General features: G+C 34.0%; 1 protein-coding gene across 4 annotated transcripts in view; it reads left to right on the forward strand.

The window, feature by feature from the left end:
• The window catches only part of if (integrin subunit alpha inflated), a 187,348-nt gene that overhangs the window by 138,272 nt on the left and 27,121 nt on the right, over window positions 1-21,955 (forward strand). For all 4 annotated transcript variants that reach the window (XM_089093668.1, XM_089093670.1, XM_089093669.1 and 1 more), the window contains 5 exons: window positions 2,055-2,152; window positions 12,673-12,979; window positions 16,054-16,202; window positions 17,938-18,170; window positions 20,525-20,742. In XM_089093668.1, the coding sequence (XP_088949794.1) occupies window positions 2,055-2,152; window positions 12,673-12,979; window positions 16,054-16,202; window positions 17,938-18,170; window positions 20,525-20,742 (1,005 nt within the window). The remainder of the gene's footprint in view (window positions 1-2,054; window positions 2,153-12,672; window positions 12,980-16,053; window positions 16,203-17,937; window positions 18,171-20,524; window positions 20,743-21,955) is intronic.

The raw sequence follows: 21,955 nt of genomic DNA on the forward strand, positions 1-21,955 counted from the left end.
ATTAGTATGTATTAGTTAAAGTAGCTAATATAAACTACAACCTGTCTCCCAGTTTCCAGCTCCAGTTTTCTTGAAAACACCAAATGTTGACACCCTCAAATACGCCCTCAAAGAGAGTGCTCTTTTGGTACCTTCCAGAAATTGCAAAAAAAAAAAACAAAAAAACAAACAAAAAACAAAAGACTGAATTCATAGGGATTGGATTCACAAGGATTTTCTTATTTATTTTATGGTTCTTTTATATTTATCTGTTTTTCATGCCTCCTGATAGATGTCTGTCGACCACATTAGAGCTTTTTTTTTCTAATGTCTACTGCGCATAGGACCTCACTTTTGCTTAGGTTACAAAGAGTAATGGGCGGTGGATGACAGTTCGCCATTCTTTCTTGTTTTGTGTGTACTTTTTATTTATTGTCTTTTTTCTTCTCTTCCTCTCTCTCTCTCTCCTTGCGCTTCCGGGCGTCGAGTTTTTCGAGGGAATGTGAATTTTCTTTATTATTTAAATTCGCTTTTTTTGAATAACTGAACTCAGAACTTTAGCCATCAATATTCATCAAATTGATATCATCGGTTATTCACCTAAAAAATATTCATCAAATTGATGGACAATGCCTAATCCCTTGAAAACTGTAGATTATCCCTTACAATGACACCAGTTGGGGTGGGCACTCCCACTCACAGTATTTGTGCCCTATAGATTTTCAAAAACGGTTTTTTGGTATTTTTTTTTTGGAAAAATCGATGGAAACAAAATAAATCTTCTAAATTTTGAAAAATCCACTTAACCCCTCCCTCTCAAAAATATATTTGTGATAACTGGCAACACTGATCTTGTGTAGTAGTTGATTTTATCTTTTCAAGTATGACTATTTAGAATCTTCTTACGCCTATTGTTACATAATTGGACCGTCAATGTATCCAAAATCTCCACGTATAACAATAGAACTGTAACGAATGTATCTCTGCTTTGAATGCGTAGATAGTATCTTATATTAGGAGAGCAAGGTGAATCAACTCCTTATTTAGGATCTGTTTTTCCGCATTGTCACTAAGACTGCGATTGTCAGATTCTCCAAGTAGCTTTTCTTATTGACGCCATGAAGTCTATATGGAAATGGGTATCTAGGGTAGTATCAGTTGAAATTGATATTCAGGATCTTGCAAAAGAATGGCCATCGCTAAGGATATAATTTCAAGATCTTGAGATACTTGTAAAATCAAAAGAACAAAGTTTAAAGATTTTGAGCTTTTCAAATTTAAAATATTTTTGAATGCATAGAAACAGAATTAAAGTAACGGACTTTACTATGCTAATGTCAAAAAAGAAACATAAGGTAGCTAAACAATAATTATTGTTTAAAGGTAATTTCTTTAAATTATTTTAAAAAAGTCCTTAAGCACACTCCAAGCTCGACTAAGGAAACATAAAAATCGTCTAACTTTAATAAATCCACCATAAAAATTCAAAATAACACTAAAATCTTATTCGTCGACCAAATTGTAATCATATTTGCTACTTTGTAATCATATCCAGCAATTTATCGTCATTGCCAGTTTTTCCAATGTTTTCATGGCGTCAGTGCACACGGGTTCGACCCTTAGGGGGAAGGGAGATCGAAAGATTCTTTCCCAGGAAAACTAGGGTCAAAATACATAAAATATGGTTTCGTTTTATTTTCAGTGTAAAGGCGTAGTCCGTCATACCAATCCCTACAGAGAACTGCCCCCTTTGTGGATATATATTTTTATAGGTCACTCGATTTCGTGTATGAAACACTGAAACATGTGGAATTATTTTATTTTTTTTTTGGGGGGGGGCTAACTTAGAAGAAAAGAAGAGCTAGGTAAAGTATTGCAAAAGCACAAGAAAGTGTAAATAGCCGTTAACATTTCAGTATTTCGGGGAATGTCGGTCTGAAGTCCATCCCCCTCCCTTACGCACATTCCTGGAGTGACTAGATAAGGTGCAGTACCGTCAATATGATAGGTTCAATTATACCAATGCTGAAAGCTTCATCTAACTATCGCTTATTTATGTGTTTTTTTTTTTTTAGATTTTGCTGTAGGATCACCTTACGATGGACCAAATGGAAAAGGCGCAGTTTATATCTTTCATGGCTCCGATGCAGAAATAAGGAGTAAACCTGCTCAGGTAGGCATATTAATCTTCATGAAACCTACCATTTCTGACCATAGGTGGCAAGAAAAATAACACATTTAAATCTTTTTATTGGAATATTATGTAAAATAGAACATTGTGAATATCTTCTGTCGTGTAAAAACAGCTTAATAGCTTTTATAATTGGGGATCAGATAAAATTGTAATGTGTTAAATTGCCAAAAATCGTTCTTTTCGGCCAGCCATCTAAGGCCAAACGAAAATCAGGTCTCCAAATCGGTTGGTAGGGGTTGTAAGGAAGGATTGAAGGTAAATTGGAACTTCTTGGGAGGGAGGCTTTGAATAGATTGGGATGGAGGAAGAGCGTGCGTAGATGTGTTGGCCCCAGGTGGGCTGGACCTGTGATGATTCACTAGCAGTAATTGTAGTATTTAATATCTAAGTTGCAAAATAAGTCAAAGTGAAGAATATTTTACGGACCTATATCTTATGCAATGTGATCCATGTACGGACCTAAAAGCTTATGCAATTGAACTAAGTAGGGTTTAAATAATATACGCTCGTTGCGTGAAACAAATTCATTTGATCTACACTCCTAGCTTAATATGATTTTATCGGGTTTAAAAATATGTAGCTATTTGTCTCTCCAGAAATCTTGCAGGTTTGTCCAGAAAAATTTATAGCAGGTAAAAAACACATTTTTTTTTCGTAGATAGGAGCTTGAAATTTCTTCAATAAGGCTCCTTTTAAGGGTGGTTTCCCCCTTTATCGAGAATCTGGAAATTTTCTCAAGCTCGTAGGATAACATTAACCTTACTGACTTTTATATTGGAATCAATGCGAGACGTAATGTTTTCTAAAGTGGACCGGGGATTGCTAAAATGTTGAAGACTGCTTTTCGATAATATAAATTCCATTCTCCAGTTGGGAAAATCCCGACTTTTAGGTACTTTAATTTGATAAAAGAAAGAAGCGCGGCGTCGCTTCTTACTTACAGTTCGTTATCATGAACTATTCGATATGTTTGTTTCTTTATTTGTTATAGAGATAGATAAAAAAACAAGTTTTTTCAATCGAAAGTAAGGTGCAACATTAAAACATAAAACGAATAGAAATTATTACGTATACGAGGGGGGTCGCCCCTCCTCAATACCTCGCTCTTTACGCTAAAGTTTGACTTTTTGTTATACTATTTAAGAATGACTCCTGAATCACCAACGCTGTTTAATTAGAATAATAAGCTCTTTTAAAAGTTCTAATAAAAACTTCAGCGTAAAGAGCGAGGTATTTCTGATCGTTTTAAGTTTTGATGTTGCTCCTTACTTTCAGTTGAAAAAACTTGTTCTTTCATTTAAATTTTGATTGTTTTTTAAATAGTACTGGGAATCCGGCCCCCCTCCATGGAAAATTCCCTTTAATTTTCAATCAAAGGAAAATTCCAATTAACCCCCCCCCCCTCCACCAGATATATACCCCCTGAAAAATGTCTGCAAAATTTCACATTTTTGCCAATAGGAGCTTGACACCTCTACAATAGGGTTCTTGGGCATGCTTGGATCTGATGGTGTGATTTTTATTCAAGCTTGTTCTTGATGTTTTGGGGGTGTTTCCCCTCCCCCTCTTTTTTCCAAAAATTAGGCAAATTTTCTCAGGGTGGTAACTTTTGATGGGTAAAATTAAATTTGATGAATTTTACATATTTCAAATAAGCATCAAAATTTGATTCTTTTGATATATCTATTGTTATCAAGACTCTGTTTCTTAGAGTTTCGGTTACTATTGAGCTGTATCGCTCCTTCCACGAACTGTTTGATAAAGATACCAGTTATTCTTTTATTTCCTTTTTTCTTACAATTTATGAGTCAGAGAGAAACTCCAGCTTGGGACATTCTCGTCGGAAAAATCTGTTTAAAAGAAAAGAATCTTTTAATAAAATTCTCTAAAATAAATTCTTTATTTTAAAAGTAAGAAATAAATTTCTTCTAAGGTTAATTTCTAAAGATAAAAACCGGAAAATTCACAGTTTTCAACAAAATTCAGTTAATTGAAAATGAATACAGCACTTGATGCTCTTTTGGCTTTTTTATGCTCTTTCATAATTCGGTAATCGCTTCTTGGAGAAACTACATTTTGAGCGCTTAATGGGGCCCTAAAAGTTTAAAAATGTGTATGTGAAAAAAATGTCTAGTGAGGAAAAATTGCCATTTGCAGCTGAGTCAGTAATGCTTATTACTATTTTTTTAGCATTAATAACAAAGCATTAATAATAAAAATAAGCATAAATAATAATATTATTTGAAAAAAAGTTTGAAGGGATTTTTTTAAAAGAGCTTGAAACTCCTCTTGAAGTACGTCACAGCAAAACTGACTTCATTTTGAGGGGTTTCTGGTTCTTTAAAAATTTCTGCAAATTTGTTTTCATAATAACAATTTATCATTATGACTAATGAATATGATAATTACCATTCCCGAATCAGCTAATAATGACAATTTTTCTTCACCAGCCAGTTTAAATTTTTCCTCAGTATCCAGTTTAAAACACAGGTATAAGCTTTTGGCTACAATGGGCTGTTAAGAATACAAACTTATATATAAATCAAGAGCAAATTTCTTTACGCATACGCTAGTTAATGTATAAACAGGGTTGCCATCCCTAGTGATTTATCACTATTTCTAGTTATATTTTATATTGCCTAAAAAAAAACACTAAATCAGCACATAAATCACTAGATTATTGAAGAAAATCACTAAATCAACCAAAAACTCCTAAAAATCTAGTGACCTTTTTCTCCAGGTGGCAACCCTGGATATAACCAAATAAATGGCTTAACAGATGCTCTTTTTAAATTATCTGGTATCAAGTCAGCTAATAAATCTACCTTTAAAATATAGTTATTATTTCATTGATTGATGATAATGAAGAAACAGCGCTTCGATATTTTAGCTTGGGAGGTTTTTTTGTCTACTTAAAAGTAAATAAATCTAATACTTAATGCCAAAATTATATTCTTACAATAGGACAACTTAATTTGTACAGCCTTTTCTTTTTTGCTTGAAGATCCATTATTTAAATTACTGTTTGGAAAAAGCCGAAATTAGAATAGTGAATATCCGCCAAAGGGTTCGCAGATTTTTACCGAGGTGCTAGGACTTTGCACGATTAAGTGTAATTATTGTCAAATCTTGAATGTTTGTCTGTCGATTAGGTGTATTTTAAAGGTTATTCCAAACTACCTCAAAGACAGTGGGTGTTAAAGTAATCATATTCAGACAGCGTTATGTGATTGGCCAAAATTGCCGGAGGTATTAGACTACTCTTAATCTTTATTCTTGTGTTATTCCATTCTTCTGTATAGGTTCCCGTAGAGCGTAAGGGTGGTTAATAGTCAACACTTACCTGTTTTGAATACTAAAAGTGTATTAAAGGGAAAAATTTGCATCATCGAAAGAAAATTCTTACATTTTTCTGACGAGGCTTTGTTCAAACCCTCCCCCCACCATAAATAAAATTAGTTGGGTGTGTTCACCTCCTCCTCGAAAATTATTGTCTACAGGAAATCTACAGGAAGGTGTTAAATTATTCTTAAATATTCTTTGAAATTGTCTTCCAAATTTCTAGTTGATTTCATATTTATTTTTTTCTTTATTATAGAGTTGCCTGTTTTTTCTTTTTCCATTTAATATTTTTCCTGTTGCTCCCAGGTTTGTCCTGTTACTCCCCTGCAGCCATTAATTGTAAGGGGTTAATAGTCTGTAATAACGTTTTATTGTTCACGGATTGCATTTATGTTTCAAGGCGAATGGCATCTTGGTCGAACGTATGGCCTCTGAGACTAGCAGGCTATATAAATACTTTCTCAATACTTCACAGAAAGTTTGTTCTACAATTTATTGCCTAGTTCGGGCCAGAATTACTGTTTTATGAGCCCAAATTTTAGAATTTACCGTCTGTTGCCTAGTTCGGGCCAGAATTGCTGTTTTACGAACCAAAATTGTAGAATTTACCGCCTGTTGCCTAGTTCGGGCCAGAATTGCTGTTTTACGAGCCAAATTTTTTTATTTACCGCCTGTTGCCTAGTTCGGGCCAGAATTGCTGTTTTACGAGCCAAAATTATATAATTTACCGCCTGTTGCCTAGTTCGGGCCAGAATTACTGTTTTACGAGCCAAAATTATAGAATTTACCGCCTGTTGCCTAGTTCGGGCCAGAATTGCTGTTTTACGAACCAAAATTGTAGAATTTATCGCCTGTTGCCTAGTTCGGGCCAGAATTGCTGTTTTACGAGCCAAAATTATATATTTACCGCCTGTTGCCTAGTTTGGGCCAGAATTGCTGTTTTACGAGCCAAAATTATATAATTTACCGCCTGTTGCCTAGTTCGGGCCAGAATTGCTGTTTTACGAACCAAAATTATAGAATTTACCGTCTGTTGCCTAGTTCGGGCCAGAATTGCTGTTTTACGAACCAAAATTGTAGAATTTACCGCCTGTTGCCTAGTTCGGGCCAGAATTGCTGTTTTACGAGCCAAAGTTATAGATTTACCGCCTGTTGCCTAGTTCGGGCCAGAATTGCTGTTTTACGAGCCAAAATTATATAATTTACCGCCTGTTGCCTAGTTCGGGCCAGAATTACTGTTTTACGAGCCAAAATTATAGAATTTACCGCCTGTTGCCTAGTTCGGGCCAGAATTGCTGTTTTACGAGCCAAAATTATATAATTTACCCCCTGTTGCCTAGTTCGGGCCAGAATTACTGTTTTACGAGCCAAAATTATAGAATTTACCGCCTGTTGCCTAGTTCGGGCCAGAATTGCTGTTTTACGAGCCAAAATTATAGAATTTACCCCCTGTTGCCTAGTTCGGGCCAGAATTACTGTTTTACGAGCCAAAATTATAGAATTTACCGCTTTCTCAGGTGCGTGATCTCTTTTCTTACTTATAAACGGTACTAGATTTTTAAATGTTTTAAATGAGGGTTAGAATCAACCCTCATTGAATAATATACGACGTGTGGTTTGATAATATCATCCTTGAAGAAGAAACGCGCATGTGTGGCTATCCTTCTTTGGAAAATAAGAAATTTCAGTTTTGTTTATAGTGGTTTTAGGGTACTTTTGCATACTGAATTCAATTGTTTATTTACTATATAGATTGCACCCCTTTTTTTCGGGTGGGGATGAACCTGCCGTTTTCAATATTTTCTTCGTCTTCTTCAGCTTCTGACCGGGGCAGCAAGCGATTCAAAATTATCAAACAGTTCGTGGTAACGAACTGTAAGTAAGGAGCGACCCGGCTCAATGGTAACCGAAACTCTAGAAAACGGGTTTTTGATACCAATAGATATATCAAAAGAATCAGATTTCAATACTGATTTCAAACATATAAGTTTCATCAAGTTTAGTCCTGCCTATTAAAAGTTACGCGCCTGAGAAAATTTGGCTGATTTGCGATAAGAGGGGGAAAGACCCCCTAAGAGTTATAGAACCTTAATGAAAATCACACCATCATATTTAGTGTATCAGAGAACCCCACTGTAGAGGTTTCAAGCTCCTATCTACAAAAATGTGGAATTTTGCATTTTTTTTGCCAGAAAAAAGATCACGGATGCGTGTTTATTTGTTTGTTTGTTTTTTTTTGTTTTTTTTCCCCAAGGATGATCGTATCGACCCAGTGATCCTAGAATATCGTGGGAGGGTTCATTGGAATGGAACTTAAGAGTTCTAGTGCCTTTCTTAAGTGACCAAAAAAATGGAGGCCAATTAGGCCCCCTCCCACGCTCATTTTTTCCCCAAAGTTACCCGATCAAAATTTTGAGATTTCCATTTTGTTCAGAAGGGTCAAAAATATGATAAAAATGTCTTTTAGGATGACTTGATCCACCACAGTACCCAGGGGGAGGGCTTAAATTTATTAAATTTACTCAATTTTAACATTTTGTTTTGGTTTTTGGGATGCATACTTAATTTTTCAGTGGATTTTTTGTCTGGTAGGTGGGGGACGGAGAGGGTCGGGGGCTATATGGAAGGATCTTTCCATGAAGGAAGTTTTCATGGGGGAAGGGAAATTGCCATGAAGGGGGCGCCAGACTTGCCAGCATTATTTATTGGTTATTGGGAAGTATACAACCATTTTCAGGAAGGATTTTTTCTGGAGGGGGGGGGGCTCGAGGAGGGGAATACTCTGGAGAATATTTACGTGGAGGATGTTTCTTTGGGGTAAGGGACATTTCTATGAAGGGGGCGCCGGATTTCCAAGCATTATTTAAGAAACGATGAGAAGTTAAATAAAAAAAACAAGTTTTTTCAACTGAAATGTAAGAAGGAATATTAGAACTTAAAACGAACAGAAATTATAACGTATGTGAGGGGGTTCTCCCCCAAGTCAATACCTCGCTCGTTACGCTACAGTTTTTTTTTAGTGCTTTCAAAATAGATATATATTATAATTAAACGGCCTTTGTTATTCAAGGTTTTTTTAATAAAAATTTTTTTTAAATTTTAAATTAAAGCGGTTTTTTTTTAATATGGGGAGAACCCCTTAATATACGTAATAAAATATACGTAATAAAAAATAAAAAAATAAAAAAACAAGCGATACGGCTAAATAATAATCGAAACTTTTAAAAAAGGAATTTTGATGTCAATAAATGTATCAAAAGAATGTGTTTATAATGCTGATCCTAAATATATAAATTTTATTAATTTTAGTATTACTCATCAAAGGCTACGAGCCTCAGAAAACTCACCTGATTTTTTAAAGAGGGGAAACATCCCCTACAAGTGAAAGAATTTTAATGAAAATCACACCGTCAGATTCAGCGTATCAGAAAACCCTATTACATAGGTTTCAAGCTCATATCTGCAAAAATCTGCAACTTTGTATTTTTTGCCAGAAGAAAAATATACGAATATAGAAGTTAGTTACGTAAGTTAATTTGTAAAGACATCCATTTAGCAAAAGAAAAGTAAAATTTTTATGCAAATAAAAGCTGCATTAACTAAAAAACGATCAGAAATTAAATAAAAAAAACAAGTTTTTTAAACTGAAAGTAAGGAGCGACATTAAAACTTAAAACGAACAGAAATTATTCCGTATATGAAAGGGCTGTCCCCTCCTCAACGCCTCGCTCTTTACGCTAAAGTTTTTTATTGTTTTAAAAAATAGAGTTGTGAGAAAGTCAAACTTTTTATCGTTTTAAAAAATAAAGTTGTGAGACAGAGTCAAACTTTAGAGTAAAGAGCGAGGCGTTGAGGAGGGGACAGCCCCTTTCATATACGGAATAATTTCTGTTCGTTTTAAGTTTTAATGTCGCTCCTTACTTTCAGTTTAAAAAACTTGTTTTTTTTATTTAATTAAATTAAGTATTTAGCTTTTTTTTACTGTCTAAATGACAATAATATAAGTTTCCTCTTGGTAATCTATCAGAAGACATTAATAAGCCCATTTCTTTATTATTTTTTAAAATGTGATTTGGGCTGATGATTTGCTTAATAATCACAAAATAACCGTCGTAGACTTTTAAGAAAATATATTTTAAAGCTTATTTAAGAAAATCTGTTGTTGTTTATTTGAAATACAGTGGTCAAACAGTCCGTGGTAACGAACTGTAAGTAAGGAGCGACCCGGCTCAATGGTAACTGAAACACTAGAAAACGAGTTTTTGATACCAATAGGTACATCAAAAGAATCAGATTTTAATGCTGATTTCAAATATATAACTTTTATCAAGTTTAGTGCTACCCGCCTGAGGGTTACGCGCCTGAGAAAATTTAGCTGATTTTCACAAAAAGGAGGAAAGACCCCCTAAAAGTAATAAAACCTTAATGAAAATCATACCATCATATTTAGCGTATCAGAGAACCCTACTGTAGAGGTTTCAAGCTCCTATCTACAAAAATGTGGAATTTTGCATTTTTTCCTGAAGAAAGATCACGGATGTGTGTTTATTTGTTTTTTTTCCCAGGGGGGATCGTATCGACGCACTGGTCATACAATATCGTGGGAGGGCTCATTCTAACGGAAATTAAAAGTTCTAGTGCCCTTTTTAAGTGACCAAAAAAAAATGGAGGGCAACTAGGCCCCCTCCCATGCTCATTTTTTTCCCAAAGTCACCCGATTAAAATTTTGAGATAGCCATTTTGTTCAACATGGTCGAAAATATGATAAATATGTCTTTTAAGGATGACTTAATCCCCCGAATTCCCCGGGAGGAGGGCTAAAAGTTTGAACTTTACCCAATGTTAACATATAGTATTGGTTATTGGGAAGTATACAGAAGTTTTCAGGAGGTTTTTTTTCTGGTAGTGGGGGGGGGGGGCGGGTCGGGGGTTATGTTGGTGGATATTTCCATTAAGGAAGTTTTCATGGGGGAAGGGAAATTGCCATGAAGGGGGCGCCGGACTTGCCAGCATTATTTATTGGCTATTGGGCAGTATACAGACATTTTCAGGAAGAATTTTTTTCCGGGAGGGGCTGGAGGAGGGGATTACTCGGGAGAATCTTTCCGTGGAGGATGTATCTTTGGGGTAAGGGACATTTCTATGAAGCGGGCGCCGGATTTCCAAGCATTATTTAGAAAACGATCAGAAATTAAATTAAATAAAAACAAGTTTTTTCAACTGAAAGTAAGAAGCAACATTAGAACTTAAAACGAACAGAAATTATAACGTAAATGAGGGTTTCTCCCCCAAGTCAATGCCTCGCTCTTTACGCTACAGTTTTTTCAGTGCTTTCAAAAGAGCTATCTATTCTAATTAAACGGCCTTTGTGATTCAGGTATTTTTGAATTAAATTTTTTTTTTACTTTTAAAGTAAAGAGCGTGGTATTGACTAAGGGGAGAACCCCCTCATATGCGTAATAAAAAAAAAAAACAATAAAAAAAACAAGCGATACGGCTCAATTGTAATCGAAACTTTTAAAAACGGAATTTTGATGTCAATAAATATATCAAAAGAATGGGTTTATAATGCTGATTCTAAATATATACATTTTATTAAGTTTTGTATTACTCATCAAAGGCTAAGAGCCTGAGAAAATTTACCCGATTTTTTAAAGAGGGGGGAAACATCCCCTGCAAGTGAAAAAATTTTAATGAAAATCACACCGTCAGATTCAGCGTATCAGAAAACCCTATTACATATAGAAGTTAGTTATGTAAGTTAATTTGTAAATTACGTTATAACCAAATTTAGATACATCCATTTGGAAAAAGAAGAGAGAATTTTATCTACAAATTTTTTTTACTTAATCAATGACGGTGAGCCAAAATGAAAGCTGCGTCAAATGAAAAATGATCGTGAATTAAAAAAAAACAAGATTTTTTAACTGTAAGTAAAGAGCGACATTAAAATTTAAAACGAACAGAAATTATTCCGTATATGAAAGGGGCTGTCCCCTCCTCAACGCCTCGCTCTTTACGCTAAAGTTTGACTCTGTCTCACTACTTTATTTTTTAAAACAATAAAAAACTTTAGCGTAAAGAGCGAAGCGTTGGGGAGGGGACAGTCCCTTTCATATACGGAATAATTTCTGTTCGTTTTAAATTTTAATGTCGCTCCTTACTTTCAGTTTAAAAAACTTGTTTTTTTTTATTTAATTAACATAAAGTGACAAAAAAAGTCAAATGCAATAACGTCTAAAATTTTTGTTCAATTTTCTTACTCACAAATTGTAGCATAATCAAAGGCGTAGTTAGGGTTTTCATCGCCAGGGAACAATGTTAGTTCTTGCCCCCCCCCCCTCCCCCGAACAAATCTTAAGATTATAGTATAAACGAAAAAAACTCAGTTTGGTCTACCCTCAGAGGTCACTCCCAGGGACAGTCATTCTCCTTGCCCCCTAGCTACGCCACTGAGCGTAAATGGACAGTTACGCAAGCTGTGTAATATTTAAAAAGACGAACAGAGAATCCACTTGTTATAAATGTTGCGAATAAAAATTTGTTCGTTCTAAAAATTTCATACAAAAGAACCAATTAGGTTTTGCATCCTTTCTATTATCTCAAAATGTGATGTAGCAACATCGGGTAAATACAATAACGGATAAAAAAGGCAGAGCTCTGACATACACTTAAGTAATAGTGGGGTTGGCTTGGAAAACACGTAACAAAAATAAACCAATAGAATTAAAGCACACTTTTTAGCACTTTTCTAACACGTCCTAGCTGAATACGCTAGACTTGAAATCCTTTGCCTGTGAGGACACACCAGACTCGAGTCCTGATGTCGCTGTTCTTTTTTGGTTTGGAACGGGGGAGTCAGAGCTCAGCCAGAGTCGACCCAGCCTTAAATGGGTACCTGGATAAATCTGAGGAATGTAAACACGAAGGGTGCGCCAAAGTACAGGATGTTTGCCCCCCTATTACACTTTCTGGATGAAGGGCCATGAAACGGAGGTTAGCACCGCCGGTAGGGACTGTACAGAGTTATAGAACAATTTACTTTTTTTTCTTTTTTTTTATGGAGCTATAGAACAATTATTTTTTTAATGTCTGTAGGACAATAACATGAATTTCTTCTTTGTTGGATAGTTCATTTAGTTAATTTCTTTATTTAGGTAATTTATGCAGAGGATATAAATGACCAAATGTCTACTTTTGGATTTTCGATTTCTGGAGCATTGGATTTGGATAACAACCAATATCCGGATCTTCTTGTTGGAGCGTATGAAACAAACAATGCGGTGTTCTTTCGGAGTCGTCCTGTTATTCATCTGGATGCTAATTTAACATTTGAAACCCCTTCAAAACAAATAGATTTGGAGAATAAATTGGTCTGCAAATTGCTTGATAATACCCCAGTTCCGTGTACACCCTTAAATTTATGTGTGGAATATACTGGAATAGGCGTAGATCTTAAAGCAGGTACTATTTTTTTTCTTTGAAATTTTACTTTTCTTATTAGTTTTTCTTATCTTTAATTTTTATTACTTTTTTATTTTTAGATATTCATGATTCTTTTTACGAGTTACTTTTTTTTGCTTTTAAATTGTTTTTTTTTTAACGGCAATAGAAGGACAGTTTTAGAAGGGCCTCTACCCTTAGACGTTGCGTCACCCCTCAAATGAGAGTCATCTCTCAAATGAGACGATGCGTCACCTCTACGCTCAAATAAATGACGTTGCAAACTTCATTTTATCAGAAGACTTGAGAATACTATTGACACCCAATAACGCAATCTCCGTGCGGCTTTTTTTGCCCATTCTCCGAGTTTCAGTCCGAGTTTCAGTCCGAGCCCGACAGTATCATTGTTGTATTGTTGCAGCAATTGTTTCATTGTTTACACTTCCATGCGTAAGGCTAAAATCTCGGTGTGTGCACCGTAAATAAAGTATATACAACTGCACCATAATGCACTATAATCAACTGTAAGACTAAAGGGCACAAAAAATTAGCAATACTAGAGGAGAGGGGAGAAGTAAGGCTTATAAATAAAAATAAAACGAAAAATAGGAGCAAAAAGTGAATGAAATAATTAATATAAAACGAAGCAAAGCCAGAAAAGAATAATCGGAGAGAAAGGAAATGTTGCATTAATCAGAATCCAATATATCTTATCCAATTGGCAGAGGAACTGTTTTCTCCACGCCTGTGATCTGTAACATACGATAATTCTGACAGTAATTTTGTACAGTAAACGTCAAATTAGTTGGCAAAGTTTGTGTGCTTAGCTATTAATCACAATAAAAACGTAATCTATTTTTTTTGCTTTGAATTTACTTGTAAATATATATTTCTCCTTGACTCGTTTTGGGTTTATTCATATCTGAACTCCAGGAACGTAATTCACTATGGAAAATGTAAGGGGAACTTCCGCCACAGAGCCCATTCCCCCCCCCCCCAGCTGAAATTTTAAAATAACGCCTTTAAAAACCTTGTTAAAACTAAGATATACCAACATAAGTCATGCATCCGTAGAAACAGATCAGTTTTCTTTAGCATACCTTTTCCCAAGGCCGTATCCACGGGAAGAGGTTAAGGGGTTTGACCCCCATAAATATTTTTCAGACGCGCAAAAACATGACAAAATGAATATAGACAAATTTATTAGGTGTTTTTTTAAGTTTTTTTTTTGTGTAAGCCACCCCCGATCCCCCGATAAAACCTTTTGTAAAACCCCCCTCCGAAAAAAAATCCTGGATACGGCCTTGCCTTTGCCTTTATGATACTATATGGCTCACTTTTAATTTTTTGCTATTATTTTCACTTGACTTTGGAAAATTGGCTCCCACTTTGCCCCCCCCCCCTCAAAATTGTGGAATTTTTATGGAAGTTATACATTTTCGTCAGTGTTGCCACACAGAAGCGTAAACATTAATAAGCGAAACTAATTAGTTAAATTTGATGACGCTTTTCAGTACTAAAGGTTCGAACACTAACAAGCTGTTGATTCCCCCAGACAACAACACCTTCCAAGGAAAGCTACACCGTCATAAACTCTTTTGTGCCATAATTTTTTTGCTTATTATTTGCTAGTTTTCACAAACGATTCTTTTTTTAAGTTTGGTTCCAGCTCCTATCGAAACTACATGACTCCAAATGGAGGTTTTTCTCATTAAAAATAAAATCCCTGTTTCTCCTCATTTTGTAAGATACATATGCTGTGTAAGTTTCCTCTTAACCAATTCAAGCAATCAGTTTCACTGTCCTTGGTGCTTTAGGTTACTGACGGGAATGCGGTTGACGGGAAATCCCCTAAACAGACCGCTCGAATGGCAGAGGTTGCAGACGTCCATTTATCCGAAAACTTGAGAATACTATTGACAGCGAATAACACAATCTACAAGCGTCTTTATTTGGATCACTCTCAACAGTAGTTTGAGTTTCAGTCCGAGCTCAACAATATCATGACAAAGCTGCTCACGGGAAATCTATATCATCTCGGATTTCTCAATATAATCTTACCAGTATCTGGAGTCTAGCAATATAAGGTCTTCGGTATTTTTAGATTCCACTAACACAAATGATGAAAACTACTAGCCCAAATCATCTCGGATTTCTCAATATAATCTTACCAGTATCTTACCAGTCTAGCAATATAAAGTCCTTGGATTTATCAACTTATGTTCAAAATTATGCAGCCCCTAATCATCTCGCACGTAATTATATATTAGCTGTTTCAATTTGAATATGAAGATAAGTCTGTGAACTGAGATTAAAATATTCGAAACCCAGGTAATGACAATGGTCGACACGGCTCTGGCATATGGGCACTTTAAAAGGCTGAGGATATTCGCTAAAGCTTTTCCAGAGGAACTGTCTAAGGATAGTTTTTGCCACTTGATTTGGCTGACCATGTATAAAAAATAAGCTGTTCCAAAAACATGGTTTGATCTCATTTTATAGGGCTATAAGGAAAGATAGATTAAAATGGCTAGGCCATTTCTTATGGATGCCGGATGAAGAATCGCCAAAGATGGCGGATTTTCGCCTTCCATCTGGGACCAAACAAATCAGGTCGTCCCCAAATGGGGTGGAAAGAGGCTATACGGAAGGATTAAAAGGAAATTGAGACTTTATGAAAGGGTTCAAGAGTGAAGCTTTGGATATATTTAGGCAGGAGGTGAAGAAGCATGCGCTGCTGGGTTAGCCTCTGCTGGATTAGTGCTGCAATGCGTGGTTAGTATTCTCCAAGAATGGTTAAACAGTATAGACTTTTTTGGAACATAGGATATATTTTATGCTACCTTCTTTCAAACAGGTACTACCGTCGAACAGTGAAAAATTTAATCCTTTGGGTGTATTGGTTGCTTCGGTTGCTCCCGTTCGGTTGCTTATGCATTGGACCAGAGAAAAAAAAAAAAAAAAAAAAAAACAAGGAAAGAACAAGTTCTATTTTAATGATGGAAAGAATAAAGTTTATTCTGTTATAGTGTGTTGTAGATATTCTCGATGTCTATTTTTAAGTGTTTAAAAATTTGACTGTTATCTTTTTTTAGATATTGAGGTACAGTTCATACTGGACACAAAGCTTCCGAAAACACCCCGACTCTTTTTCCTGTCAGATCAAGGGAGAAACTCGCTCAACAAAACGTATTCCCTACAAAAGAATTCTTTGTTCTGTATTAGCCACAATGTTTATGTTAAGGTATTTTATTTATTTTTTTATTCTACTATATTTTTAATGTGGAAAAGAGAAATAAGGGGGTACAACTACTAATAAACATGGTGAAAAAAGAACACAAATTGGGCCTGCACGTTCAATTTAATATCCGGAAATATATTTCAACTGGAAAACAAAATATAAGAAGTTAAAAAGAGGAAATGGAGAACTATATTAAGAAAAACAAAGCATAACAGAAAAATAGAAAAGAAAGATTAAAAAAAAAATCATAAAAAACTCACATCCAAACGGAAATTTTAAAGTAGAAAGTACCAAAGAAGCAGGTTAAAAAAACCCGTGCATTTAAAACTGTTAAAGTAGGATACAAAAAAAATTGTCTTTCGACATGAATCTCAATGAAAATACAAGAGCATAATCATAAATTAATATAATAATAATAAGATCTAAATAATAATTAAAAAGATTATATAAGATATTGCATTGACGTAGAAAGAACGCAACAATCGAATGAAATTCTTTCTCTAATACCTTTTGTGCATAATCCCAAGTCAGGTCGCTTGGCTCTTGTTCGGTATTTTTGTAGAACTTTAGACGGTAACTTTTTTAGACCGTAACTCGCCGTAGTTACGGTTTCTTTGTTGGCAGATAATTGCCACTTAACAGTTTTTTACTTGCGTGCCATATTTTTTTTTATCCTACATATTCTGTCTGTATGCCCGTTATAGCGTGTCCTATCGAAAGGGGGATGCAAGGAATCTCCGTGCTTATTGTTATATTACGTGCTTATTATATTATGTTATATATGTTATATATGTTATATATATATATATATATATATATATATATATATATATATATATATATATATATATATATATATATATATATATATATATATATATTTTTTTTTTTATATATATATATATATATATATATATATATATATATATATATATATATATATATATATATATATATATATATATATATATATATATATATATATATATATATATATATATATATATATATATATATATATATATATATATATATATATATATATATATATATATATATATATATATATATATATATATATATATATATATATATATATATATATATATATATATATATATATATATATATATATATATATATATATATATATATATATATATATATATATATATATATAAATATAAACAGGTTGTCCTACAGGTCTCCTTGTATTGATTCAAATTTTTAGTTGTCTTTTCTTGCTTCATTAGATGTGTTGGTCACTTTACTGTATCATCGTTTATTATTCGTGTTTTTTTATCCTCGCTGTTTTTTTTTCTCTTTTGTTTTTTTTTCTTTCTTTCTCTTTTTATACTCCTCTGGTTAATTTTTGTAATGTATCAAAAGAGGTTACTATTTCTAAATTAATCACTTAGATTTTTCTCCAAATATAAATGTTTACTTAAACCTTCATTAGTAAGCGCTGCAAGCTCTACTTGAAAAATAGAAACAAATGGTGAAACAAAAACTGAATCGTAAACTCAAATTAAAAAATTCGGCTAAAAATTTCTTATAATTCTCATAAAAATGGTTAATTTTTTAATTTAGGCAGTCTTGACTCTCTCCCGAGACTGTTTTTAGCGATACATAATTGTTGTTAAATTATCGATTGGGTAACTACTCGCAATTCTATTTGAAAAAAACCCAACAAAGTGTGAATACAACACTGGCTCAATTAACTTCTTTATGATTTTAGCCTGGAATCCGGGATAAACTAACTCCTTTAGAGGCCGAAGCCCGATTTTTCACTACAAATGGTGCAGTTACTACCTCTGTTGGTGGCGCCATCCCATCAAGACGAAAGCGACGAGCACTTACTCCTGTGTTAAGTCAGTCTCCCCCTCCAGTTAGGTCGGACATGATTCATATACAGAAAAACTGTGGTCCTGATAATATATGCATACCCAACCTTAGGCTCGCTGTAAAATCGTAAGTAGTTTAACATATAATCGTTTTTTATTATCTCCACTGATTATGTTTGAATGCTCAAAAATTTTTAAATGGTTAGTAGCTCTTGTGTTTTTGTTTCTGTTTTTGTGTTTTTCACTCTTTATCTAATATATTCGTCTGTCTTAATTTACTGCTTCATTTAACAATTTTAATTGGCGTCACTAGTTTTTCTTATTTATTTACTTACTTATTACTTTTTTAACTGATTACTTAGCTTAATTTACTGCTCTTAAATTACTTAATTTACTCCTCTTATCTACTCCTCTTATTTCCCCCCCCCCATTAATTTACTCCTCTAGCATGTATTTATTTTTATGCACAGAGGATAGAAAAATTATTATCATTATTATATTTTTTTTCCAATATTAATAGAGCCTCCAGGCTTTGTTTTTGTTTTGCCGGCCTTTTCTGGCTTTTGAATAGATTATTATTGTCGTCCCTTTACTGAAATCCTTACTGTATTACAAACAGGAAAAAGCCTATGGCTTTTTCTTAATTGAAATAGTAAGAGACGACCTGGTTACATTCTAAGATTATGAAATCATTGATCAATCTTTAACATGAAATTATAATCTCATTTTAGTTACTATGGGCTGGAAATTTATTCTTTTCTGTAATTACATGAAATATGCAGTTTTTCGTAAAAAAAATGATTCTATTTTAAAAATAATTTGTTTTGATTACAAAAGGTTTTTAACACCAAGTTAATTTCCTATAAAATTAGCCATTGAACAACTCTCTACGATTTTCCAGGGCCAAGCTATCTATGGAATATAAAGTTTTAACATAACTTTACCACGAACTGTTTGATTGCTTCAAAAATCAAATATCTTTGAAAAGACTGCAGTATGAAAAAACATCAAAAAAGCAGTTTTTAGTGGAAAAATTTATTCTGTTTTAAAAATAATTTGTTTTACTTACAAAAGGTTTTTAACCCAATTAATTTCCTGTAAAATGACCGATTGAACAACTCTCTACAATGTTCCAGTGCCAAGCTATCTGTGGAAAAAAAGATGCCGTTTAGGCAGAATGCTGTAGTAGCTGCCACTATTCTTTACTTTTAAGCCAAAATATATTTCCCTTGCTGTTCGAGCCAAGGGACAGAAAGTTTCCTATAAAGGGGTTTCGGACAAGGCGGTTCTAATGGTGTACTTTTTGTTTTGATCTGACTCTTGTTTTTTTTAGGAATTATGTGTTTTTATATTTCTTAACATTGGACGTGATCGTCTCTTACTAGGATGTTCAGCTACCGCTGCAACCCAGATAAATTATTACAATTATTGTGTGTCTCACAATTGTACTTAGTGTTCCCCTGGTCTTTACATCGTAAAAGCCTGATAAGGCATTGAATCTTGATCGATTTATAAATAAATTCAGTAGATTTAAAAAGAATGTTTAGTTACAAGGTGGAACTAACATAATTTGCCGCCATTTAGTTTATTGAGTTACTACAAGATCAAGTGACCTCAGTGTGGGTCTTACAAATGCAAATATCTCGTAGCAGACACTTTATAAATTCTTTTCAAACATATTAATAAATGGTTCTTACGGAGTTTACCAACGAGTCTTACGGCTTACGAATGCACTTTGTTTAGGATCCAGTTTTTTACATCGTAAACAATCCTAGAAGTCGTTGATTGCTGATTGATTTATAAATAAATTTGATAGATTTAAAGGAAAAATATTTACCTACAAGTGTATTAAAAGCAGTTCAATTGTTTTTTCCAATTTACCGAATTGCTTCAAGATCTAGTGACTCCAGGCTTACAAATTCAAAACTCTTAGGAGACACTTTATAAGTCCTTTTCCAAATATATTATTAAATGGTTCTTACGAGTTTCACAAATGCGTATTACATCTTACGAATGCAATTCGTTTGTGTCCCATACATCGTAGGCCTATACATCGTATGCCTGTACATGATAAATTCAATAGATGTCAAGGGGAAATAATTATTTTTAAGTTTATCGCAAAGAGTTTAAAGTCATTTGTAGTTGGGAAACCAGCAACAGTAGGGAACCAGCACCAGAACCAGCACCATTAGGAAGATGGCTCTTACCTTTCTGGCACTGTGCCCCAATGACGCCATTGCTTGTAATTTTAGTGATCACAAGTGGCTGTTCAGTAATCTTGTACATAGAGGCGTTGTTGGTCTCATAAGTTAAGTAGATGATAATCCACTAAACTTTCGGTAATTAATTACTTTACAGGGTAACTATAACTATAACACCATTCTTTTTTCACTAGTACTACATAGTTGGCTACAATTCTGTTCAACCGTCTAGATTGTCTTCCTTTGTTACGGCTAAATTTAATTGTAAATTGTCTTTTAGTAATGTCGATAGCTACATAATGGGATCAGGTCAAAAACTGGATATGGATGTGTCAGTATACAACGCAGGCGAAGACTCCTTCGAGACCCTATTGACGCTTAGAATTCCCAAAGGCGTTTCTTATGTCAGTATTGATAGGACCGTATCTGAAAACGTCAAAGATTTGGGTATCCTCTGCTCACCGCCAGGTCAGGACAATACCTTAAAATGTGATATTGGTAAGTATACCCAAGTTAAATTTACTTTTATCCAAATAGGAAAAGGCTAAAAATGCCACAAATTGGCGTCGAACCCGATTACTCCATAATCAGAAGCATTTGTTACAATAAGCCAGACGGGAAGTTTTCTCCGTGCTTTAATGTGGACTTCTTTTTTATGTTGATTCTACTGTTGACTAAACATTTATTAAAATTTACTTCCAAAATGTTATCAAAACAGAAGCTTTTAAGTTATAGTTAGCACCATTTAAACGAATTATTTCATATTTTGGATACCCAACCAGAGGGAAGAGAGTCAAAAATCGCCCATTTAACTCATATATTCTACTTTATCTCAAACAAAATTATTTTTGCTTTTGGATAATTAAGTAAAAAAAGAAGTTTTTTCAATTGAAAGTAAGGAGCAGCTTTAAAACTCAAAACAGACTGAAATTATTCCGCATATGAATGGGTTGCCTCCTCCTCAATACATTGCTCTTTACGCTAAAGTTTCTAGCACTTTAAAAAAAAAGTTTGTATTCTAATGAAACGGCCGTTGTGTTTCAGGAGTCGTTCTTAAAAAATTGGGATAAATAGTCAAACTTTAGCGACAAACAGTCAAACTTTACCTTTTTTTTCTTGTTTATATTTTTTTTACCTCTTGTTTATATTTTTTTATTAGTATTTTTTTACCTAAAATTTTTCAGTAAAAGAAGCTTTTGTTGTATAGCAGCTGTATCAACGTAAAAGCTTTTAAGTTACTGTAAATACTATTTCCATTGAATTATGTAACGTTTGATAGTATTTTCCTGCCTTATTTTGCTGAGATGTTTATCCTTTTATTGATTATTACACCACTGTATTAAATGATGATAAAGTGACTGCTTTATTTTTACAACCAGCTAATTCTGAATTTGACTCAATCTGAATAAACTAAGTGTTTAAATTGTGATAATATTAAAGTTTTATATTTACCACCAAATAACTATGAATTTGACTGAGTCTGAATGTAGTGCTACTACTACTAATACTACTACTACTGCTACTACTTATAACTCACTACAGCACCAAGCCGTGTGAGGCCAACACAGCTACACACACTCCTCGTCATTTCCAATCTATTCAAAGCCTCTGTTTTTACACCCTCCCAAGAAGTTCCTGTGTCCCTTAAATCGTTCCTTGCGATCTCCTCGCATCCCATTCGGGGATGACCCAATTCGTTTGGACCTTGATG

This window comes from Artemia sp. Qi Xiang Cuo, chromosome 8, assembly GCF_049724085.1.
Source record: "Artemia sp. Qi Xiang Cuo chromosome 8, ASM4972408v1, whole genome shotgun sequence".
NCBI lineage: Eukaryota > Metazoa > Arthropoda > Branchiopoda > Anostraca > Artemiidae > Artemia > Artemia sp. Qi Xiang Cuo.